This window comes from Sorex fumeus, unplaced genomic scaffold (assembly GCF_029834395.1).
Source record: "Sorex fumeus unplaced genomic scaffold, SorFum_2.1 ptg000025l, whole genome shotgun sequence".
NCBI classification, from domain to species: domain Eukaryota; kingdom Metazoa; phylum Chordata; class Mammalia; order Eulipotyphla; family Soricidae; genus Sorex; species Sorex fumeus.
Genome location: NW_026606082.1, coordinates 1,386,940 through 1,412,505, shown reverse-complemented (window position 1 = coordinate 1,412,505; position 25,566 = coordinate 1,386,940). Strand labels below are relative to the sequence as shown.

The following is a 25,566-nucleotide window of genomic DNA, read 5'->3' as shown; positions in this document are numbered from 1 at the left end:
TTCTTTTTTATTAACTTTTGTGTGTGTGTGTCCCTAAGTGATCAGAGCAGAACTGCAGTTGAAATGATGAGGCGAGGAAAGGAATACGGGTCTTGCCAGTGGCCACTTAGAACCTGTGGTTTCCTTCCATTCTTTTCTCTGCTGCTCAGACCCTGTCGGACTTGCCCTGGGAAAGTGCCCTGGGCCACCCAGGCACCCCTCCACTGCTTCTTTTTCTTCTTCTTCTTCTTTTTTTTTACCCTCCCTTCTGTTTAAAGTGCTCTCTTGTGGGAACTCTCTTCCTTCTCCGCTGTGGGAGACCCGTCCACCCGGGTGCTGACCGCTGCCCGAGCTTTGTTTTCTGCTTGTCCTCCCTCCCCCCCCCCCCCAGGAGATGATACAAAGTGACATGTCATCCACCATGTCAGGACTGATTCCAGACCCCGGACCAGCTCTCCACCCCGCTGCTCCTCCGCCGGAATACAGGTGAGGGACCCACAGTCACTCGCACCCAGAGTTTTCATTGTTTCCCATTTGTGTGGTTGGTTCTGGTCTGCAAAACTGCCTCCGAACTCTTCTTCCATTACATTTTGTGATTCGGTAAGAGATCTGCAAGGTCTTCATTTCAAAGTTGGTCTCTAAGGGGGAGGAGCCTTTTAGGACAGGGGGTCGGGCACTTTCTTTGCACACGGTCCATCTGTGGCACCATAGATGGTCCCCTGAGCACTGCCAGGAGCGATCCCTGAGCACAGAACCAGAATTAAAACATAAAAAAAATGTTGGTCTGTGTAGGGTCTAGAAGCCTGGAGCAATAGGACCCCAAGTTGCCTGCAGCCTTTGTCCCCTCTGAGCTGTCCCCTCCTGGGAAACGGGGGATGGGCTTTCGTCATCCTTCGGTGTGGGGGAGGCTGTGAGCGGGCACTCCTGAATCCTGGCTTCGCTGTGTGATTTTCTTTTGTGTTGTTTGGTTGGGGGCTACACCCAGCAGTGCTCAGGCCTTACTCCTGGCTCTAAACTCTAAACTCCTGGCGGTGCCTTCCCCTGACTCTCCCTGGCCCATAAATTTAGATCGACTTAATTTATTTTTTTTTTCTTTTGGCCTGGCCCACCAGTGCTCAGGGGCTATTCCCGGCTCTGTGCTCAAGAGTGACCCCTGGTGGGATTCAGAGGAACCTGTGCTGTGCCAGGGAGCCAATTAGGACTGGCCACACGCAAAGCAAATAATAATAATAATAATAATAATAATAGAGTCCTTAACCCCTATGCTATCTCTCTGGCCCCAAAAATTCAGTTCATGCACGCCCGTCATGAGATCATGGAGGCTCAGTGCAGTGAAACTGCTTTTCCCGTGATCCTCACAGATGGTGTAACCTCTGGGCTTCCTTCCAGCACTGAAAGGGTTAAGCAGATCGTCAAGGATTGGGGGTCTGCAGCCCTGTCATAAACCCAGCTTCTCTGGCCCTTTGGGCAGCGCACCCTGCCTCAGTTTCCTCATCCATAAAAGGGGGAGAGAGATGGTAACCACTCGGTGAAGTTGTCCTGAAAATGAACCATTTCCGGGTCACGGTTGAAACTTGACTTGTTCAATTGGGGCTGTAAAAACCTCCAGGGTCACCCAGAGTGCCCCAGAGGTGCTGACTGGACGCAGGTGACTGTCCCTCTGTCCTCCCATCTGGAAGCCTCTGTGCGTGGGGCAGGGGTGGGGGTGGGGAGGCAGCTTCCCTCTGGGATGAAGACCTAGAGCAATGGATTCTTGTAGCCCACGGCTCCTGCAGGAAGACCCCCACGGCAGGGAGGGGTAGGGGGGAGGCCAGGGTCAGCCCCAGCAGCTTCCAGCTCCTGTGCTCGGTGTCACGTGACTGGCTTTGGCTCTCCCGTCTTTGGCCTGGGCACCAGTTGGCTGAGTAAACAGCGTCAGAGCCAGAGTCTCGGAACCTGACCGCTCAGTGTGGGGAGGAGTCCAGCTCCCCGCCAGACACGGGCATCCAGCGCAGGCCTTCCGGGAGGGGCTGGCCAGGGGGCTGGCCAGGGGGATCCCCGGATCCAGGTGCTGTCCTGCAGGGGCTCCCCGCCAGCACCCACCCGGAGGGGGGCTCTGCCCAGCCTGTGTGTGCCAGCTCGGTCCTCACGGTCGGGCCCCTTGTGGTCGCCCCTCTCTGGGCGGAGAGCTGACCTGGACGGCTGGCAGCGTCCACTCGATGCCCCGCCCGGAGGAGGGGGGAAAGCTGAGCTGCATGGGACGGCGCCGCACCCACGTTCCCGGGGGGCCCAGACTCTCTTAGTCACCTGGAGTCAGGGCTGTCTTCTGGGGAAAGCAGCTCCCGTGACTGGAAGGTGGAAGAGCATCCGTCACCGCCCTCACTGCCACCACCGGCACACCTTGCACCCTCCCTCCTGCCTGCCTCCCTCCCTCCCTCCTTCCTTCCATCCATCTCCCTCCCTTGCTCCATCCCTCCCTCCCTCCCTCCCTCCCTTCCTTCCTTCCTTCCTTCCTTCCTTCCTTCCGTCCTTCCTTTGCTCCCTTCCTCCCTTCATTTCCTTCCTTCTTCCCTCTTCCCTCCTTCCCTTCTTGCCTTCCTCCCTCCCTCCCTTTCCTTCATTCTTCCCTCCTTCCTTCCCTCCCTTCTCTCCTTTCTCCCCTTTCCTTTTCACTCTTTCTCTCTTTCGGGCCACACTCAGCATCTCACTCTAACGCTCTATTTACTCAGACCTCCCAACAACCCTGGGACCCAGCCACTTTGTGCCCAGGCTAAAGAGCCAGAAGTCACCAGTAAACTTCCCTGAGCTCAGTGCTCAGAAGCCACTCTTCGTGGTGCTTGCAGGGTCAGGGGTCAAACCCAGGCCCCCTGCATGCATTCATCCCCTTGAGCTGTCACTCTGTCCCAGTTCAGTTGCTGGTTCCTTATTATCTGCCAAGACCAAATCCACGAAAGTAGCTCTCTTATACCCATTTGATGGATGGGGAAAACCAAGGTTCCACCCTTCCTTGAATGGTGGAACCGAAGCGTTATGGTGGGCAGCTAGTTATGGGTCAAGTGGGAGATTTAACACAGAGGCTGTCACGCGCCTGTGGGCCGGATGAACAGCACAGGTGCTAGACGTGCACAGTGCTCTGTGACCCTGGATAAGACTCTGTCCCTCTCTGTGCTTTTGTTGTTTCTGCAGCCGTGCAATGGAGCCCGGGGGAGGCTGACTGGGGTATCCTGCTCTTGCTTCTGTCTGGGAAAGGGGCCCCACCAGGCCCGGGACAGAGTGCGTCGCCGGGGAGGGGAGCTCTTATGAGTGTGCCCCCGTCCCTGATGCCTCCTTCCAACCCCTCCCATCTTTCCCCCTGCCTAATAGCTCAGGGAGGTTTATGGGCTTCTCCTCCCCCCTCAGCCTGCAGAGAGCAGCCCCCCAGGCCCACTCAGGCTGCAGCAGCCCCAGCCCCCCCCCCCCCCACCTCCGCCAGCCGCCTGCCCCTCATCCCCAGGGCCCTGTGTGGCCGTTAACTTTCAATGAGTGGGAGGGGGTGGTGCTGAGCAGCTGGGGGGCTTCCCTGCCCCCAGGGACCCGTCAGAGTCAGCGGCCCAGCCTAGACGGCAAATTGGCAGCGGTCTCCCAGCCCGGCCGGGCCCGTGGCTGGGCCCCTTCTGGGGCGGGGGATGGAGACCGCCCTGACCTTCCCAGACAGCCAAAACGGTGGTTTCTGTTCCGCCAGGCTCAGCCGTCTCCCCGCTGTGTGCCCTCGGTCGGTCGGAGGGGGGACGTCCACTCTTTCAGAGGCAGGGACAGAGCCTAAGCAGCCCGCCAGACAGACACCGCCACCCCCAACTCTCAGCCCGGGAACTAACTCTGCGGAGCCCTCCTGAGCGACCCACATATTCCAGCCGGGAACCACAGACCGCGTTGCAGCTGGTGGACCTTACTCTCGCTTTTGTCTGTTTTGTGCTCAGGGCTTACTCCTGGCTCTGCATCCGGGGATCACTCCAGGGAGGTTTCGGGGAACCATACACGGCACTGGGGGTCAAACCCGGGTCAGCTGTGTGCAAGGCCGGATAGTGCCACCTGTTGTGCCGTGTCTCCGGGCCCTGGATCTTATTCTGGTCCAACCGCCTGTTTGTGCTGATGGGAGGGAGGGCCGAGAGGCAGGAGAAAGCCAGGCGCTGGTGCCCTGAGCCCCACCTTCTCCTGGGACTCTGCGGCTCATAGTTCACTCCCCAAACCTTCTGTCCCTCCTGGACTTTGGGGGGAAAGTCCTTCCTCTCTCCGGACAGGCCATTTCCCATGTTCTGTTAGTTACTTAATACCTGTGCACTGGGGGGCCGGAGAGATAGTACAGTGGGTAGGGCACTTACATTGCATATGCCCTACCTGCTGTCCTGTCCATATGGTCTCCCAAGTACCACCAGGAGTAATTTCTGAGTTCAGAGCCAGGAGTAACCCCGGGCATCGCTAGGTGTGGCCTAACACCGAAAGCCAAACAAGGGGCTGGAGCGATAGCAAAGCGGGTAGGGCGTTTGCCTTGCACGCGGCCGGTTCGATTCCCAGCATCCCATAGGGTCCCCTGAGCACCACCAGGAGTGATTCCTGAGTGCAGAGCCAGGAGTGACCCAAAAAGAAAAAAAAAGCCAAACAAACCCCTCTGCATCAGGTGGATGGGTAGTAGATGGATGGACAGAGGGATGGATGGATGGATGGATGGATGGATGGATGGATGGAAGGAAGGATGGATGTGTGTGCGTGTGTGTGGGGGGGGGATGGTGGGTAAATTTTTTTCTTTTTTTTTGGGGGGGGTGGGGAGGGACCACACCAGGCAGTGCTCAGGGCTTATAGTTGGTTCTATGCTCAGGAGCCCTATTTGGTGCTGGGGATCAAGCCAGACCCAGCTAGGTGCAAGGCACACACCTTCCCCGCTGTAGTATCTCTCTGGATCTGGCGAGTAAATTTCCGGGGAAAACAACCCCAGAGAAGCAGGAAGCTTCCTGCTCACCTAGTGACCGAGTCCTGCAGTGACCTGGGTGCCACCGACACGGCCTGTGTCCCCACTGAGGAAAGTCCCCACTGGCCTCTGTGGGGAGGGTGAGCCCTGGACCCCCACCCGCAAGCAGTGACCTGCAGCAGGGGGCAGGGGACCTCTTGCTGAAGGGCGATTTTCCCAGTGTCCCCACACCCTTCCCTCTTAGTGGACTGGAATTGCTAGCCGGCTACCAAGCATCCAGGGAAGAGCGGGGCGCTGTCCTGGAATCAGCTTCCTTTGGGGTCTGAAGACTCCGTTCTCCCATCCCCGATATATATGTGAGTGCACAGCCCTCCCCCAACACACACACACACACACACACTTGCACGCGTGCACACACACACTCAGGCCCGACTCACACTCTAGGACGGACAGATGGTCTTTTCCAAGCTCCTGATCACAGCCACCGAGGGTTCAGCTGGTGGGAGCAAAGACTTGACATGCAGAAGGGCTGCGTGGCCCCCTGAGGTCCACCACAGGTGACCCCTCCCTGAGCATCTAGAGATGGGGGAGCCCATGAGCCCTGCTGGGTGTGACCCCAAACGAACCCAACCCCCCTAATCCCTAACCCAATCATTTCACTCTTGGCAAAACTGGACAACTCGGGACTTGCAAACCGCATTTGATTTTTTGGCATTTTCCTTTGAACAGTTACAAGTTGTCGTGAGGAGACAGTTTCTTATCTGCACATTTGCAGAGGCACCTCTGAGGCGGGGCGGGAGGTGGAGCTGGACGGGCCTCTTTGCTGGGCATGGGGAAACCCCTCTGGTTGACCATGGGGGTAAGAAGAGAGAAGGCCCTGGGAAGGAAGGAAGGAAGGAAGGAAGGAAGGAAGGAAGGAAGGAAGGAAGGAAGGAGGAAGGAAGGAAGGAGGAAGGAAGGAAGGAGGAAGGAAGGAAGGAGGAAGGAAGGAAGGAGGAAGGAAGGAAGGAGGAAGGAAGGAAGGAGGAAGGAAGGAGGAAGGAAGGAAGGAAGGAAGGAAGGAAGGAAGGAAGAAGGAAGGAAGGAAGGAAGGAAGGAAGGAAGGAGGAAGGAAGGAAGGAGGAAGGAAGGAAGGAGGAAGGAAGGAAGGAGGAAGGAAGGAAGGAGGAAGGAAGGAGGAAGGAAGGAAGGAAGGAGGAAGGAAGGAAGGAAGGAAGGAAGGAAGGAAGGAAGGAGGAAGGAAGGAAGGAGGAAGGAAGGAAGGAGGAAGGAAGGAGGAAGGAAGGAAGGAAGGAAGGAAGGAAGGAAGGAAGGAAGAAGGAAGGAAGGAAGGAAGGAAGGAAGGAAGGAAGGAGGAAGGAAGGAGGAAGGAAGGAAGGAGGAAGGAAGGAAGGAGGAAGGAAGGAAGGAAGGAGGAAGGAAGGAAGGAAGGAAGGAAGGAGGAAGGAAGGAAGGAAGGAGGAAGGAAGGAAGGAAGGAAGGAAGGAAGGAAGGAAGGAAGGAAGGAGGAAGGAAGGAAGGAGGAAGGAAGGAAGGAGGAAGGAAGGAGGAAGGAAGGAAGGAAGGAAGGAAGGAAGGAGGAAGGAAGGAAGGAGGAAGGAAGGAGGAAGGAAGGAAGGAAGGAGGAAGGAAGGAAGGAGGAAGGAAGGAGGAAGGAAGGAAGGAAGGAAGGAAGGAAGGAAGGGAGGGAGGGAGAAACGGTCAGGACTCTTGCAGTGTCCAGGCTCCAAGCCAACCCCCAATCTCCTCCATCCTGTCCGGGACGCTGGCCGCAGTCAGCTTCTGGCTTAGAGGCCCGAGGAGGTCAGGGACCCCCCCCCCCCCACAGGGACCTCTACACAGAGGTGGAGACGGGCTTTGAACCCCACCGCCGAGAAACAGTCTAAAGACCGTCACGGTGGAGGGGTCAGTTCCTCAGGGACCCTTTGTCTTGCCCCACCCTGGGAAAAAATGTCCAAGAGATCTGGGTGGGTGTGCAGGGAGTCCCTTTGCTGCCAGGCTGAGTGATGAGGGGTGGATGTCATCCCCCCAGCCTGGGCAGTCCCAGCCCCAAAGTCACGTGATACTTCGCCACTCCACCAGCTTTGGGGAAACCAGGGGTGGGCCTCGGGGAGCAGGCAGGGTTTCGTCTGTCCTGTCCCCAGAGCGGAGCCCCACAAATGAGAGTTGAGGCCCGGACGCTGCCAGGGCCCCTCCTGAGGCTGGAGGATGCGCCGTCATGGCGATGGAACATATGGATGGGGACCCCACCTGCACCCCCTCCTCCAGTCTTCCCAGCACCCTCCTGGCAGATGGGCTGGGTGTTGCCATCCCACTGAACAGATGAGCAAACTGAGTCCCAAGAGAGGCAGCAAATCCAGCCGCCACAGGGCCAGGCATGATTCACAGCCAGGCCTGGCCAACGTAAGAGCCCGGCCTTGTAGCCACGGCCTTGAAATGGTAGAGGGACCGAGAAAGCAGCGGGCGGGAACTTGACAGAGACCTGGGCGCAGAGCTCACCAGGACCCCCACTCAAGGCTCAGCTCTGGGAAAACAGCGTCTGATTCCGAGACTGGTTTCCCTGGGTCCCTCTCGGTCCTGACCAGAGCCTGCTGGTCATAGACAAGACAAGCTCTGCACCCTTCAGGATGGGATTGGACCCCTGAGCCTGTAGCGCCCCAACTCCCCAAGCCCCTCACCCCATGAAAGCCTGCTGAGGAAGTTGAGGCCCCAGGAGGATACGGCTGGGGAGGGGGAGTGACCCATTTGGCTCTGCCTCACTTTTCACATCTGTGAAAGGAGGGGGTGGGGTCCCCTCAGAAAGTACGCATGTGGCTGGCCTTTGAAAGGGACACAGTTCTTTTTTTTTTTTTTTTTTTTTTTTGCTTTTTAGGTCACACCTGGCAATGCACAGGGGTTACCCCTGGCTTTGCACTCAGGAATTGCTCCTGGCGCTGCTCGGGGGACCGTATGGGACGCTGGGAATCGAACCCGGGTTGGCCACGTGCAAGGCAAACGCCCTACCCGCTGTGCTATTGCTCCAGCCCCCGAAAGGGACACAGTTCTTGTGTGGGGCACCCGGGCAGACACTGGCTTCTGAAGCACAGACATATCTTTTTTATTTTCTTTGACCCCCTCCCCCAGCTCTCCTCACTAACAGGGCTGCCTGGGGGGTGACCGCACCCCCATTTGGATTGATGTGCGATCAGGGGTTCCCCTCTGGGACTCCCCCCATCCCAGAACTAATGGTTCGACCCTCTTTGCCAGCAGAAAACAACCCACATCAGCTAAACTGATGCTGGGTGAATGGAATCAGATTCTCCACAGCCGCTTCAGGGTCCGTGCTAGGATTCCCGTTTGAAGGACAGGAAGCTGAGGTCACACAGCAGGATGTCTGCCTTGGGGTTCCCAGTCTGCTTCCACCCACCGTATACTCTGGCTTGCTAGAGCCCTGGCTCCCATGGAGCACAGTTCATTGAAGCTCCTTCTCTTCCAGAGATTGATCCACTAGAACACACTCCTTCAGCACATGCTCCCTCAGAACTTACTGAGGATATTGTCCCTCAGGACACATTTCCTTAGGACACGCTCCCTCAGGACACACTCCCTCAGGACATGCTCCTTCAGGACACACTTCTACAGCACATGCTCCCTCAGAACTCACTGAGGACATCGTCCCTCAGGATACATTTCCTTAGGACATGCTCCCTCAGGACACACTCCCTCAGGACACACTCCCTCAGGACACGCTCCCTCAGGACACACTCCTTCAGCACATGCTCCCTCAGAACTCACTGAGGACATCGTCCCTCAGGACACATTTCCTTAGGGCACACTCACTCAGGACATACTCCCTCAGGACACGCTCCCTCAGGACACACTCCTTCAGCACATGCTCCCTCAGAACTCACTGAGGACATGGTCCCTCAGGACACATTTCCTTAGGACACATTTCCTTAGGACACGCTCCCTCAGGACATACTCCCTCAGGACACGCTCCCTCAGGACACGCTCCCTCAGGACACACTCCTTCAGCACATGCTCCCTCAGAACTCACTGAGGACATGGTCCCTCAGGACACCTTTCCTCAGGACACATTCCCTCAGGACAGGTGCTCCCTCAGCTCCCTCAGGACACACTTTTTCAGATAACTCTCAGGACATGCTTCCTCAGCACTCACTCAGTGCGTGTTCCGTCAGCACACACTCTCTCAGGACACGTTCCCTCGGGACATGTCCATCATGACATGGTCTCTCAGGACACAACCCCTATTTTTCTTTCTTTCTTGTCTTTCCTTCTTTCTTTCATTTTTTCTTTTCTTTCTTTTTTTTTAAGTGAAGTCAGGTAGTTTTTCTTCAGGCTTACTTAGAAAGATGTGAGGGGAGAGAAAGAGGAAATACACGTTCAAGAAAGAGCATGGGAGGGGCTGGAGCAATAGCACAGCGAGTAGGGCGTTTGCCTTGCACGCGGCTGACCCGGGTTCGATTCCCAGCATCCCATATGGTCCCCTGAGCACCGCCAGGGGTAATTCCTGAGTGCAGAGCCAGGAGTGACCCTTGTGCATCGCCGGGTGTGACCCAAAAAGAAAAAAAAAAAGAAAGAGCATGGACTTCTCCAGAGTGGAAAAAGTAAGAAGACAAAGATGAGTGAGCAAGAGACGTTCAAGGGAGAACATGGGCTTGAAGAGTGAGCCAAATTTCTCTTTCTTTCTTTCTTCCTTTCTTCCTTTCTTTCTTTCTTTTTTAGCTTTTGGGCTACACCCAGCAATGCTCAGGGATCACTCCTGTTTCTGTGCTCAGGAATCACTCCTGGTGGTGCTCGGGGGACCATCTGGGATGCCAGGGACTGAACCCAGGTTGGCTGCGTGGAAGGCAAGTGTCCTCCCCGCTGTGCTATTGCTCCAGCCCTGCTAAATTTTTCTAGAGCTTGCATACTCTTGTGATTTCCTCAGTGTAGGGCATAATGGGGAACGTTCTTTAACGAAACAATGTAAAACTCCAAATGCCGTGAACTGGGAGGACTGTACGGATTTCTATGGCTTTCACTTCCACCTAAAATTTCCAAACAATTATATTCCAATTGTTTTACAGCAATATTACAAAAAAAAAAAAAAGAAAATTTCCCCCATCAGAATTGAAAAGAATATTCCAGCCCCCTGCTGTCTAGAGGATCTTACTGTGAAATGTTTTGTGCAGCAGGGAGAGGGTCCATCTGTGTGCTGGCTACTTTGGCAGACACCAGCCACAGGCACTTTGAAATGTGGACCTGGTGACCGAGTTTCGGCTCTGTCATTTCATGGACTTTCGGAGCATTTACATTTAAATGGCTGCCTTGGGCCGGAGGCTCCCCGTTGGCTGGCACAGGGCGAGTAGTGGACCCCACAGAGCCCATCTCAACATTCCTGCACAGGCCTCTTCCTTTCCTCGGCATCCCCATCTGGCACATGGGGCTACAGTCAGGGTGACACCATGTGTCTCATCAACTGGACACGAGAGGGGAGATTGGGGGCGTTGGTGGGGGCAGGGATGGTTTGGGGTCAATTAGGATGCTCAGAGAAATTGAATTTCTCTGGTTAAGAGTGGAAAAGGGGGCTGGAGCGACAGCACAGCGGGTGGGGCGTTTGCCTTGCACGCAGCCAACATAACCGACACAGGTTCAATTCTCAGCACCCCATATGGTCCCCTGAGCACCGCCAGGAGCAATTCCTGAGTGCATGAGCCAGGAGTAACCCCTGAGCATCACCGGGTGTGACCCAAAAAGCAAAAAAAAAAGAAAAGAGTGGAAAAGACTTCAGAGGGGACAGGGTGTTGGAGGAGAAGAGGTCATTGGTCCCTGCCAGGAGCTGACGGTATGCTCTGGTCACAGGCTCTGCCCCCGAGCCATCTGGGGGATGGGGGTCAGGGCTCCCCACTGTGTACGTGGGGCTCCTCTGAGGCGGGGGTGCAGGTTTCCGAACCTCACCTTCAGACAGTCACACTCAGGGGCTCTGGACACTCCTACCCATGTGACACAACAGCAGGGGACAGGGAGGGGTGGGGGTGGAGGTAGGTGTCGGGGATTGGGGACCCTGGATGCCGTGTCCGTGAGAGGAGGGGGGCAGGAGAGCATGGACACTCACCTGAGGGTCTCGTGAGCGGTTCCCCTCCGTCACTAGGGCCCCCTTCTGCAGATGAGGAAGCAGAGGCTCGGGGAGTCCCTCTGATGTCACCGGCTATGAAGAGAGGGGCCAGGAGTCCCTCGGGGCCACAGGGCCACAGACAGACTCACTGAGACTGTTATGGGGCCCAGAGATGGAGACCCCGAAAAGGGGCACAAGGAAGAGGTCAGGCGAGAGAGGGGCTGCGCGAGGGCCGGGGAGGGGCACCCCAGGAGCGGGACCCCTGAAGCCTGATCCTTCTAGTGGCTCGGAGGTGACCCCGGGGCTGGCCTGGGGAGGCAACCAGGTTTCTCCTCAGGCTGAAGAGGAGCCCAGAGAGCCTGCGGGGAGAGTCAGGGGCAAGGGGCTGGGGCTGGCGTCCGATCACTTCCCAGGAGACACAGGTCCACTCACACACATGTCCCCACACATGCATACACGCATCATACGTGCTCCCACATGCATATACACATTATAGGTGCCCCCACATGCATACACATGCCATACATGCCCCACACATGCATTCACATGTCATATGTGTCCCCACACATGCATGCACACATCATGTGTGTCCTCACACATGCATACACACGTCACACATGCCCCCACATGCATACACATGTCATACGTGTTCCCACATGCAAACATGTGTCATACGTGCCCCCACCTATGCATACACACATCATGCATGTCCCCACACATGCATGCACATGTCATACGTGCCCCAACACATGCATACACATGTCGTACATGCCCCCCACATGCATATACATGTCATAGTGCTCCCACATGCATACATGTGTCACTCATGCCCATATACATGCATACACATGTCATACATGTCCCCACAATGCATACATACATTATAGTGCTTCACACATGCATGCACATGTCATACGTGCCCCCCATATGCAGACACACATTATATGTGCCCCCACACATACATTCATACACGTCATACGTGTTCACATTGGAGAGTGACCCCGAGGCTCACAGGCCCCTTCAGCACCCAGCAGCACACCGTGTCCCAGGGCTACAAGGCATCGTTCTCGTTTGTGCCCATTTACCGGATGGGCAAAACCAAGCAGGGAATGAAGTAGACGCCCGTGAGCACCAAAGGTGGGGCAGGGAGCTGACTCCTGCGCCCACGAGTCCTTGTGCGGCCAGAGCGACTTGCAGCGGGGAGGGCATTTGGCTGGCACATGGCTGACCGGGCTCAATCCCTCGCACCCCCTACGCTCCCCCAGGAGTGATCCCCGGGCCCAGAGCCAGGAGTGAGGCCTGAGCACTGTTGGGTGTGGGAGTCTTTGCCCCGTTGCAGCAGCCCTTGCCACCCAAGCTCCTGGGCGGGGAGGAGCAGGAGCGAGGCCACGGCGGCAGCGTGGAGGGGACTCCCGGCAGCGGAATGGGTTCAGCTGGCGGCTTCTCAGGCCTCCGTGGAGAACTGCCCGGAGGAAGGGGAGGGGGGAGAGACGGGGCCAGGCCTTGCGGGGAGGCTCGGGGTCTCAGTCTCCCCCCTTGACAGAGGGCGGAGACAGGGTCTTGCGCACGAGAGACTGAGTCTGTGGAAGCCGGTAGGATGGCAGGGGCAGAACTGGGCAAGCCGAGGCTCACACTTGGGTGGACTTCCAGCGCCCAAGCACCTGGCCACTCGAGCACAAACATCCATAAGTATCTATGTGAACAGGGGCTGGGGAGATGGCTCAGTGGTCAGAGCTGAACTCTCCAAAAGACAGGGGCCAAAGAGATGGCTCAGTGGTCAGAGCTTAACTATCCATGTGAATAGCGGCTGTGGAAATGACTCAGGAGTCAGCTCCGCTTCCCTGGCCCCATACTTTTAGATGGCATCATGGGGAGTGGTCCCTGCACCCTCTGAGGACCTCTCGGGGAGGGGGGAGTGGAGCAGCGTCCTGAATCGATGTTTCCAAGGGCTAGAGAAAGACCACAGAGCTCGAGGGCCAGACGGAGAGTAGTTAAGAGCTGCGGCCGCTGCAACAGCTCGAATCTCAGCTCTGCATCTGGACCCCCAGCCCTGAACCCTGGCAGCTGTCCCCCCCCCCCCAACACCGCTGACAGCAGTGGCAGCGACGTCACTTTTGACGTCCCCACATTCTGAGTCAGACATGACAGAGGAAACCCTGGACGCAGAGGGAGGGCTGAGTGAGCGGCCGAGAGAGCCGTTAAGGGGAGGGCAGGACTAGAACCCAGCACTGTGCTCCAATCGCCGTGGCTCTGTCTAGCAGACCCTATCCCAGGACCCTCGACCCATTCCACTCCTCAAGGGCCTCAGTGGGGGCCTCTCCGCCTCTTCGGGTCACCTCCCCAGTGGGGGCAGCCTGGAAGTCCAGCGGGCCCCAGTCACTGAGAGGAGGTGAGGAAGGGCGTGTGGGGTCCGACCGGGCGCCCCCCACACACACCCCAGCCCCGCCCCACAGTCCCACAGGCCCGAGCAGACAGATGGCACAGCCCGGCGAGTTCTGAGGGAGCCGAAGGGGTGGCGGCCGGGGGGGCTGCAGAAACAACGGCCTGGAGACCCCAGGACAATGGGGGCCACGTGCCACGGGGGCAGCAGTCGTTTGTCACACAATGGGCCGCAGGGGGACAGCAGCCGGCCAGCTGCTGCTGCTGTCGCCGGGGCCAGGGCCCCGGAGTTTTCAAATCTCTTCCAGGCCTGTTTTCGGGCGAGGCAGCCAATCGCCAGGGCGGTGGGGCGTCACCTGATGCCGGCTCGGTGGGCTGTGGCCCCCGGGCCCTGTGACAGCCTGCAGCGGTGACCATGGCAACGCTAATTGTGGCCCTAACACACCAGGAAGGACCAGCAGGAGGCGGGCGGGAGGAGGAGAGAGAGCAGCGAAGAGGCCAGCCCAGGAGCCAGTGCCCTTGCCCACGCATGCCACCTGCGAGCCGGGGGGCCCAGGACATTTTGTCTGAAGGCGTGGGAGTTTGGGATTGGCACGGGGGTGGGGAGCCACCCAGGGGGCAGCTGCAGGGCGCCATCAAGCCAGAGGCCTGCTTGGTCCTTCTCAGCATTGGACAAGCGAGGGTTTGGCCGAGCAGTTGAGTCTCCCGCCGGCTGTGGGGCCCCCAGGGCCTGCCTGAGCTCGGTGAAGAGCGGAGCTTCAGGCCAACAGACTTGAGGCTTAGCCCTACCTGCTCTCTGTGGGCCGGTGACTCTGTGCCTTAGTTTCCCCATCTATCAAGAGAAGGGGCGGGGCTGGAGCGACAGCACAGCGGGGAGGGCGTTTGCCTTGCACGTGGCCAACCCGGGTTCGAGTCCCAGCATCCCATAGGGTCCCCTGAGCACTGCCAGGAGGGATTCCTGAGTGCAGAGCCAGGAGGAACCCCTGTGCAACGCCGGGTGTGACCCTAAAAGCAAAAATAAATAAATAAATAAATATCATGGGGGGTGTTCTATGACACGGACACCTCTCGCCTCTCTAGCTGCTGGTGTGTGGGTGGAGCAGAGGCCGGCTCCTCAGTTGTCCCGGCTGTAAAATGGGACTGGCAGTGCTATGACCTTGGGATGATGGGGAGTATGAAGTGGACTTGAGGGGGCGCTTGGCACAGAATGGGGGTTTCACAGACATTAGGGTCTGTTAGTGGGAGACGGGCACAAGGTGCAGGAGGAGAATGAGGGAATGATGCGAAGGTTCTGGAAGGTGTGGCTGATTCAGATGCCCAGACTTGAGGGGGAGGGAGCCAGGGGGAGGGTGCGGCCGGGCACGGCCCCGGCTTCCTGCCTCACCTGTGTGCTTGCCCGCCCTGCAGGCTCCTGGCCACCACCAGCGATGACGACCTTCCCGGGGACCTGCAGTCGCTGTCGTGGCTCACGGCCGTGGATGTGCCACGGCTGCAACAGATGGCGAGTGGCCGCGTGGACTTGGGTGGCCCCAGTGTGACGCCTGCACTCCCAGGTGGGGTCCGGGGCAAGGTGGGGGTCAGGGAAGGGGTGGGGTGACACCCGGCAGTGTGGCCTCTCTCTCTCTCTGTCCCTCTCTCTCTCTCAAATGTAACTGACACCTGGGGCCAGAGTGACAGTACAGCAGGGGAGGTTCGATTGCAGGTAAGGTTCGATCCCAGGCATCCCGTATGGTCCCCTGAGCATCACCAGGAGTGGTACCCTAACGCGGAGCCAGGAGTAAGCCCTGGGTATCACTAGGTATGCCCCCCGCCACAAACAGACAAAAGTGACCGGCGCCTCTCCCTTCCCTAGAGGTAGGGGGCTGTTCCCTGCTCACCACTCCCCTAACCCCAGCCTGGCTGAGGTTTGCCAGAAGAACTCACAGTCCAGCCCCTCCCTCTCCTGCTCAATCTAGAACATCAAGAACTTCCGGCACATGTCAGACTGATGTACAATCATCTTTGTACAATCATCATGTTAAGATGTTTTCTAAAACATGTTTCAAGGGTGCAGAAATCTTCTGGCACGCAAAGCCTAAGATGTTTGCCGGCTGGTCCTTTGCAGAAAAATTTTATTGACCCCTTAGCCTGCAGAGAGAGATAGTCCATGGAAAATGCTGAGCTCAGGGCCAGCACAGAGTACGTGCTCAGTTAAGAATCACTCAGGATAGCTGCGACAGTGCTCTCTAAGGAGGGAATTGAATGTGAGGGGATAAACATGCGCACCAGTAGATCAATGGACATGAAAACAATAGAAACCAGTGTCATGAAGACAAATCATCTTGTAACGGTGGAAGGAGGCTGGCCAGTTTGGAGCAGGAGCAGAAATTTGTGCCAGGATCATGGAAGGCCCTGCATTTAATTCCTTGGATGCTCCTGCTGTCCATGTCACTGGTGCTGATGTCCCTATGCCTTGCGCAAAGATTCTAGAAGACAACTGTGTACCTCAGGTTCACAAATCACAATCACAAATCATCCTATTATTCGTCGATTGCCTCGAGCAGGCCCCAGTAACGTCTCCTTTATCCTAGCCCTGAGATTATATTCAAGGCTCTTTAGGAGAATGAGACCCATCATTGTTACTGGTATTTGGCATATTGGGTACCCCACGGGGAGTTTGCCAGACTCTGCCGTGTGGGCAGGCTACATTCAGTAGCCTGCCAGTTTGTCCAAAGTAGGAGTGAGATGATAAGATGACATATATGTCAGGGCTGGAGCGATAGCACAGCGGTAGGGCGTTTGCCTTGCACGCGGCCAACGTGGCCGACCCGAGTTCGATTCCTCCGCCCCTCTCGGAGAGCCCGGCAAGCTACCGAGAGTATCTCACCCGCACGGCAGAGCCTGGCAAGCTCCCCATGACGAATTCGATATGCCAGACACAGTAACAACAAAGTCTCCAATGGAGACGTTACTGGCCCGCTCAAGCAAATCGACGAACAATGGGAGGGCCTTTACCTTTACCTTATATATATGTCATCTTATTATGACACACACATATATATATGCACACAAGGCTCAAACATTAAGAACACATTAGTAATTTCTTATAGAAGGGCTTAATGCCCCTGAGTGAAATATAACAATCTTCACACTCTCCTCTAAGGTAAAGGTAAAAGGTAAAGGCCCTCCCGTTGATCGTCGATTTGCTCGAGCGGGCCCAGTAACGTCTCCATTGGAGACTTTGTTGTTACTGTGTCTGGCATATCGAATACTCTCGGTAGCTTGCCGGGCTCTCCGAGAGGGGCGGAGGAATCGAACTCGGGTCGGCCATGTTGGCCGCTTGTAAGGCAAACGCCCTACCCGCTGTGCTATCGCTCTGCCCCTGAGTGAAATATAACAATCTTCACACTCTCCTCTAAGGAAATTTTTTTTGAGCATTTTCTTGCTTCTGCTTGGGGGCAGAGGTTGGGGTTAGGGTTAGGGATGGTTAACCTCAGGTTAAAGACATCATATTTGCAATAAAGAAAACACTGAAGGTCCAGTTTAGACGACCTTCAAGTCATTGGTCTTTACTTATAATAATTGCCGACACTTTATACGTGGATTGAATTATAAGATCTTATGAATCATAAAATCATCTTTAAAACCACAATGCAGATGTTTTTGTACGGGAAGATGCTTAAATATGCTTGGTTTGTGGAAAAACTCTCCACTCTCCTGCCTCAGACTCCATTTTTTTTTTTGGTCTGTTACAGTTTCGATAGTCTTTGAATAAGACTAATTGTAAAATTTTGCCCTCATTAGAAGGACAAAATCGAATACGTAAAAATAATGAACATAATCTGCATTTACTGTAAATTTTGATAGGGAATAAAGAAATTTCTAACTGAAAATAAAAAAAAAAAGAATCACTCAGGGTATTCACAGTTCATGGGCTAAGCGTTGCAGTCACAGAAAATGTTGAAGCAAGGGGCTGGAGTGAGCACAGTGGCTTGAACGCTTGCCTTGTGTGCAGCCCATCTGGGTTCCATCCCCAGCAACCCACATATTCCCCCGAGTGTGACCCCTGCCCAAAAAAGAGAAAATGTTGAAGAGAAACAAACAAGACAATCACCACAGTCCATAAAGAACACCACTAGTTGAAAAAAAAATAATTGGCGTCTGGAACTATTGTGTTAGACACATTGTTCGTGGTCTAAACATCTGGACCAGGGGCCAGGAGACGTTCTGTGGAAGGACAGGTGGTTACACCTGAGACTGCAGGGGGTCCAGTTCCTGGGGAGGCGTTCAGCTTTGCCGTTGTGGGAGAAACCGTCCAGACGGTATGAAAATGAGCCAGCATGACCATGTGCCAATAAAACTTTATTGACACAAATGGGGCACGGGCCAGATTTAACCTCCGGGCCCAAATCTGCTCACCCATGGTCTAGAGCCCTCTGAGGGGCAGCTGTGCGACCTTGGGCAAGTCTGAGGCGGTTCATCTGCAGTGAAGGGTGACCAGTGTTCTGGACTGCTGTGAAGGTCAATGCACAGAGGCCCTTCCATCTAAGGCACTGAGTGAGTACTGAGTGAGTGGAGACTGGAGTCAGGCCACCCTTCCCCTCAGCATCTCTGATGAAGCCGGTGGTTTGGTCAGGGAAGGAAGGACAAGGCCAGGTGGCCACCAGAAATCTTTCTGGGAGAGAGGGAAGCAGGACAGGGCCATCGTGTGGGCCAGCTTTGACTGGGAGTGGCTGCCAGTACTGTCAGAGTCTGGGGTCGATTAGCAATGTCTGCCACAGACCCAGCACACGTGTGTGTGTGTGTGTGTGTGTGTGTGTGTGTGTGAGTGTGACTTCATTTTCTGCAGGTGCTGGGGGGACCAGGCTGTCCCTGTCCTCAGCCTCCATCCCTCCAGCTGTGCTTCCCTCTTGCAGGTGCCTTGGCGGCGGCAGCTGACCTGCACGCGGGAGTCCCCGCAGCCCCCCTGCTCCACGGCCCGGCAGGCCTGGCCCCCCCGGGCATACTGGGCCTGGGCCCTTTGGCCAGCCATGGAGCGAATGTAAGTGCCTCCCACGGGGCAGGGAGGGGAGGTGCCCCCAAGCTGGGGCTCCTGCCCACTCTGACCCTCTCTCTCCTCCTCTCCCATCCCCAGCAGGTGACTCAGTTCCCTGCGGGGGGCCAGGCTGCAGCTGACCTGCAGGGGGGACCACAGCTGTATTCAACCGCCCCCCCAGCACAGTTCCAGCTGCCCCCCGGCACGCAGCAGGTACGGGGGAGCTCGGGCCCCTGAGGGAACCGTGGGTCTGGGGCACACACTCTTGGCGTGGGCTGGCCAAGGGCCTCTCTAAGTCTGGTTTATTTCCCTGGGGTGCAGGAATAGCACCCCCCAATCCTCGCAGTGGGTGGAAACAAGATCGTTGCTGGGGTCCCTCATCTTTCTTGGGGGGGGGGGCTACCGCGTATGACATATGCTCTCTCACCGCCTCTCTCTGCCCCTTCCCTTCTCCTGCCCTTGGGAAAGTGCCCTCCTATGGGCCTCTACGGGTCCCCCTTTGGGGTCCGGCCATCCTACCCCCAGCCCCGCGTGGCCGTGCACTCATCTCAGGACCCGCACCCCAAGCACTACCCTAAGCCCATCTACTCCTACAGGTGAGGTCGGCGCTGGGCTCGGGCGGGTGCGGGGACTCAGCCAAGAGCGGCAGCCTGAGCTCCCTGGGGGGGGGACCCCACGGCGGGGCCAGCCCCCTGTGAGACCACCCAGACACTGAGCCCAGAGCCCCACTTTGGCGTTCCACAAACTGTGGGACCTCAGATGAGCAGCTGGGCACCTCTAAGCCTGCTGGACTCTGATGTATAAAGTGGTTCAAGATACTAGATATACTCACAGTAGACAAGATACAGGTTACATATACCAATCACAAGATACTAGATACAAGTTACATATACCAGATACAAGATACATAACTCACAGACATATACATATGCATATACCATGTACAAGATGTTAGATATGTAACTCACAGACAGATAAAAGTTACATATACCATACACAAGATTCTAGATACATAACTCACAGATACAAATTACATATACCAGATGCAAAATTCTAGATACATAACTCACAGTACATAAGATACAAGTTATACTAAAGATGCAAGAATATATCTTGTATCTTATAAGATACAAGATATACTAAACTCAAGATACTAGATAGTAAGTAACTCACAGGAGTTTGGGGGTGCAGCCTGGTGTAGGATCACAGACATCAGTCCAGGGCTGCGGGGTGGTGCTGAGGAAAAGGCAAGATAAGGGTTCTTAAGTCAGCTCGGCTGGCTGACCTCAGGTCAAGGAGAAGGGCAGGTAGTGGCAAGGAGCTGGGGCTATGAAAAGATACGAGAGCAGAGCAGGGACTGTGGCTGCGTGTGGGTGTCAAGCAGGACAGGCTTCCTGGCGGAGGTGCCCTTGGGCTGTCAGCCTTAGTTGCGGCCAGGCCTGGCCTGCCCCCTCTCTTGCCCTCAGCTGTCTGATCGCCATGGCCCTGAAGAACAGCAAGACGGGCAGCCTGCCTGTGAGTGAGATCTACAGCTTCATGAAGGAGCACTTCCCTTACTTCAAGGTCAGGGTCCCAGTGTGTGTGTGTGTGTGTGTGTGTGTGTGTGTGTGTGTAGGGGCCATGGCTGTCCTGGCACTGTCAGAACCCAGCATTGCCCCCAGGCTGAGCTAAACTGCCCAAAGAAGCCCCCGCTTACATCTGTACCTGAGCAAGGAATCCAGAGAGAGGGGTCATTGGAACAGGGCTCTGAGGGTTGAAGAGGAGTTTGCCAGAATCTAGGGAGCAACGGATGGAGGGACCAGGGGACCAATTCAGCCCAGACTCACCCAGGGGCATGGCTCAGTGGGAGGAAGCACCGCCTTTGTGTATGAGCTCCTGGGTTTAACCCCCAGCAACAAGACAGAAATAAAGGAGAAAACTTTCTCTTTCTCAGCCTCAGTTTCCTCTATTTATTTTGGCTTTGGTGCCACACCTGGCAGTGCTCAGGGATCCTTCCTGCTGGGGCTCTGAGGACCCTTTGCGGTCTTTGGCTGTGGTTTGGGGCACACCCAGCTATGCTCAGGGCTGACCCCTGGTTCTGCACTCCTGATGGTGCTTAGGTGATACTATATGGAACGCTGGGGATCGAACCTGGGTCAGAAAGGGCTCAGAAGCTTCTGGAAGGAAAGTGGAGGCCCATTAGCATAGGCATCTCTGTTGCCTTCAAAGCAGAACAGAGAACAGATGGATAAAGCCAACTGGATGATTGCAGAAATACTGTAGCACAATGTGTGTGTGTGTGTGTGTGTGAGAGAGAGAGAGAGAGAGAGACAGAGAGAGAGAGAGAGAGAGAGACAGAGAGACAGAGAGAGAGAGGTGCTTTACAAAATTGGTTACCTGCTAGTACCAGAGCCTTTTAAAATGATTTAATATAGGGGTCGGAGAGATACAACACCGGGCAGGGCACTTGCCTTGTGTGCGGCTGACCGGGTTCAGTCCCCGGCACCCCATATGGTCCCCTAAGCACTGCCAGGAGTAAGCCCTGAGCATAGCTGCCTGTGCCCCAAACCAAGCCAGAGTTAAGGTAACACTGTTGCCCGAGTCTCCATGTGGGAGCATTACCTGTTGCTTCCTTCCACATGACGGGGCAGGGGGCGGGGGGGACAGAGGGTTGGACCAGCCACCCCGGGCCTTGTTCTCCAGTGACCACTGGCCAGAGCGGAAGTGCTGCCCTCCGGCCGTGGCTCCAATCAGAGAAGGGCCCTCCCTTTGCCGCAGTCCCCACCCGGCCCTCTCGTCTCCCCTGGCCCAGGCTCAGTGTGGGACTCCAGGCGCTGAGTGTGAGGGGTCCTGGGGGACTTGGGGGCTCTGAAGGCATCACCCGTCCCCCCGTCCCCCTGCACACACAGACAGCGCCGGACGGCTGGAAGAACTCAGTGCGTCACAACTTGTCCCTGAACAAGTGTTTCGAGAAGGTGGAGAACAAGCTGGGCGGCGCCTCCCGCAAGGGCTGCCTCTGGGCCCTGAACCTGGCGCGCATCGACAAGATGGAGGAGGAGATGCACAAGTGGAAGAGGAAGGACCTGGCCGCCATCCGCCGGAGCATGGCCAACCCCGGTGAGGCCGGCCCCCGTGCCCACGCCCACGCCCTGCCCAGCCGGTGCCTGGTCCCAGCCCAGATGGGGGTGCCCGGGCACCTGGAGGGGCCTCCCCTCCTCCCTCCCACCCGACCTCCTCATCCGCGGGCCGGGAAGGGACAGCCTTGTCAGGAAGGCGAGGGGCTGTGGGCACTCGCTGGCCAGCCTCGGTTTCTCACAGACATACTGGACGCGGGGCTGCAGAGACACTGCCGTGGGCAGGGCACTTGTCCTGCATGTGGCTGACCTGGGCTTGATCCCCAGTACCGTAGACGGTCCCCCCACCCCCACCGCCCCGAACACCAGCAGGAGGGATTCCTGAGTGCAGAGACAGGGGTAAGCCGTGAGCACTGCTGAATAGGGCCTCAAAACCAGAACCAAAAGAAAATGCTGGGCTAGGCCACCCTGGGAGACGTTACTTTCTTACCATAATAGCCCAGATAAAAGAGAATAAGACGCATGAAGAAGGACCACCTTCCTGCCACTTGTCAAACTCGTCCAACTTTTCTTTTCTTTTTGTTGGCATTCTGGGTCACACCTGATGATGCTCAGGGGTCACTCCTGGCAGGGCTCAGAGGATCATATTCGATGCCAGGATTGAACGCAGGTCAGCCACATGCAAGGCAAATGACCCATCTGCTGTACTATCGCTTCAGCCCCATCAAACTCTTTTATTTATTTATTTTTGCTTTTTGGGTCACAGCTGGCGATGCACAGGGGTTATTCCTGGCTCATGGACTCAGGACTTACTCCTGGCGGTGCTTGGGGGAACCATATGGGATGCTGGGAATCGAACCCGGGTCGGCTGCGTGCAAGGCAGACGCCCTCCCCGCTGTGCTATCGCTCCAGCCCCCAGTCAAACTCTTTTAGAGCAAATTAAGAGCTCAAAACCTGCCCAGCTGTGACCACTTGGACTAGTTTGGTTCAGCTGGTGACAGGCACCAGCCATGTCAGTGGAGGAGAGCCAAAGATGCATCTCCAACTCCATCTAACGCATGTCAAAGTGCTAAGTGATCTGGACATCCCGTAAGAGGGTATGACACAGACATATCCTAAGACAGGTGTTAGATAAGATACTTTTAGAATGTGAGGATGTTCCCAATGTAGTTCGTGAAAAGATGGTCAAGTTTTAGTACGTAGCATGTCATGTAAGTACCACAGATTAAACTATGTTTAGGGCTGGCAGGATTGATCAAGGTTCTGAGCTCATACTTTATATACAGGAAGTCTGGGTGTCTTTTGGTTTTGTTTGGGGGGGGCGCTTTGGGCTACACCCAACAGTGCTCAGGGCTTACTCCTGGCTCAGTGCTCAGGGATCAGTCCTGGTAGAGCTCAGGGGATCATATGGGGTGCCGGGTATCAAACCTGGGCTGGCCGTTTTCAAGGCAAGCACTGTCCCTGCGGTGTGTCAGGCCCAAGAGGAGGGCTGGGTTTGGTCCTCAGGACCCCATAGTGTCTGAGCACCACCAGGACCCCCCAAGGAAAGCAGGAAATTGCCTTGTGTGACCACTGCAAAATTTTTTTGAATTAAGACAATAAAATAAAAAGAGGCAAGTTACAAATCAATACACGCGCGCACACACACACACACACACACACACACAGAGCAAGATTGCTCAGAGATCACCCCTGGTGGGGCTTGGGGGAACCACATGGGATGCTGGGGATTGAACCCAGGTCAGCCACGTGTAAAGCAAGCATCTACCCACTATAATATCTCTCCATCCCATTAATATTTTTCCCCAAGTTTGAGAGCTAAGGGAAGGGAGAGACAGGTTCATGGCTCAAGAGAGAACTTGAGCTTTCCCAGAGTGAAAAGTGAGTTACTCACTCAAGTGCGGAATTCCCAGGGTGGAGAGTGCTGGGCTGACCCCTGGGCCCTCAGGTGCCTTCCGAGTGACCTCTCCACTTGCCCGCAGAGGAGCTGGACAAGCTGATCTCAGACCGGCCGGAAAGTTGTCGGCGTCCTGGCAAACTGGGGGCAGCTGAGGCCCCCCTGCTGACGCACGGCACCACCGTGCCCCGGGCCCAGGGCTGCCTGGCCGTCTCCCAGCTCCCGCCCCGGCCTCTGATGACCCTGTCCCTGCAGTCCATCCCCCTGCACCATCAGGTCCAGCCCCAGGCACGTCTGGCCCCAGACTCGCCCGCCCCGGCCCAGACCCCACCCCTGCACGCTCTGGCCGACCTGAGCCCCGGTCCCCACCCGGCCGTGGGCAGGGCCGCCATGGACTTCATCAACATCAGCACCGACATGAGCACCGAGGTGGACGCGCTGGACCCCAGCATCATGGACTTTGCTCTGCAGGGTGAGGCGGGGGAGGGGCACCGGGGGGGAAGGGAAGAGTGGCGGCAGAAATAGAACGGCGTTCTGCCAGTATCCCAGTGCCTGGAAGGAATCAGCATTTCATGTGCGGACTGTGAACCCAGCTCCAGGCCACCCACTTCTGAAGGGCTGTCCCACGCCCCCCTGCAGTTCTGGCCGGGCACTGGTTTGCCATTGCCCCCTTCTGAGGGACACTAAGACACAGAACACATCCCCTGCTCTCTGAGAACCTGGTACGGGGCAGAGCCAGGATTCCTACCGGGTGGGTCTGATCTGGTGTCCGAGTACTGTGTCAATTACGTGCCCACCCGCAGGACAAGACCAGACGCCAAATGGCAGCGGTGGGGATGGGGGACAGGGGGGTTCAGGTGATTCTTCCATGGCCAAGAGCCCCGGGCAGAGGCATCTGCCCTTGAGAATGCGCTGATGTTTTGGGGCCACACCCAGTGGTGCTCAGGACTTACACCTGGCTGTCCCGGTGTAAGGGGTTGATGTGTGGTGACTGGGATTAGAGCCGGATCAACCGCACGTAAGGCAAGTGCCCTCCCGACGCAGGTTCTGTCCCTTGAGTGAGCAGACCCATCAGCAGGCTGGGTAGTTTCCAAGTGCGAGTTGGCTCTGCCTCAGGGAGCTGCCTCCTGCTTCCCTTTGTTCTGAAGACCAGGTGTGAAGAATGGGGTTGCTGCCTTGCCCTCTGGCTTGATCCTGGAGTCACTCAGTGCCCTCCTCATCCCCCTGTCCCTGGAGGTTGTTCCCAAGGACACGGGGTGGGGAGTCGGGCAAAGGCAGGAACCTCGACTCCTGCCGCTGCCACTGTGGCCCTGACCCGGCGTGGGGCCCTCACACTTTTTTTTTTCTTTTTGGGTTACACCCAGCGATGCTCAGGGGTTCCTCCTGGCTCTGCATGCAGGAATCACTCTCGCAGTGCTCGGGGGACCCCATAGGATGCTGGGGATCGAACCCGGGTTGGCCACGTGCAAGGCAAACGCCCTACCGGCTGTGCTATCGCTCCAGCCCCTCACCCGCGCTCTTGCCTTTGAAAGGGAACCTCTGGGAGGAGATGAAGGAGGAGGGCTTCAGCCTGGACTCGCTGGCGGCCTTCGCAGACTCCCCGCTTGGCTGTGAGCTGGGCGCCTCCGGCCTGACCCCCGTCTCTGGCGGCAGTGACCAGTCCTTCCCAGACCTGCAGGTGACCGGACTCTACGCCGCTTACTCAACGCCGGACAGTGTGGCCACGCCGGCCACCACCTCCTCCCCTCAGTACCTGGGAGGCCCAGGGAACAAGCCCATAGCCCTGCTGTGAGCCGGTCGGGCACCCCTGAACCTAGAGCTGACCACGCAGATGCCTCACCCCGGCTTCCTGGACCCTGGCAGGGAGCTGGGGGACGGTCTTCCCTCTCCACATGCCACAGGAAAGCCTGGGTGTCCCCCCCACCCAACCCCATGACAGGTCTGAAGGGACTCACAGTTGTGCAGACGATGTGGACGCGGGGCGCTCAATGAAATCACTCCAGGCCCTTTAATTTATTCTTCTGGAACCCACTTCCTCCCCTCGTGGAAAGGCCCCAATGCCAGGAGTAGAGCAAAGGGCCACCTGCATCAAGTCCATGGCTTCTTAGTTTGTTAGAAGGTTCTAGAACATGTTAGAGTTGGGGCTGGACCAGCTGGGTGCTGGGACCACGCAAGTTATTTATATTTATTGAAGTGCTCCCCACACCTCTTTGAATCCCATGGCCC

The 25,566-nt window shown here is 56.5% G+C and overlaps 1 protein-coding gene across 1 annotated transcript; it reads left to right on the top strand.

The window, feature by feature from the left end:
* The first annotated feature begins 400 nt into the window (after positions 1 to 400).
* Positions 401 to 25,132, top strand: FOXN4 (forkhead box N4). The gene is made up of 9 exons (XM_056114467.1): positions 401 to 465; positions 14,784 to 14,929; positions 18,272 to 18,396; positions 18,490 to 18,603; positions 18,859 to 18,986; positions 19,857 to 19,953; positions 21,279 to 21,486; positions 23,426 to 23,812; positions 24,873 to 25,132. The coding sequence occupies exons 1-9, from the start codon at positions 401 to 403 to the stop codon at positions 25,130 to 25,132; spliced, it is 1,530 nt and encodes a 509-aa protein (XP_055970442.1).
* Positions 25,133 to 25,566: the final 434 nt, after the last annotated feature.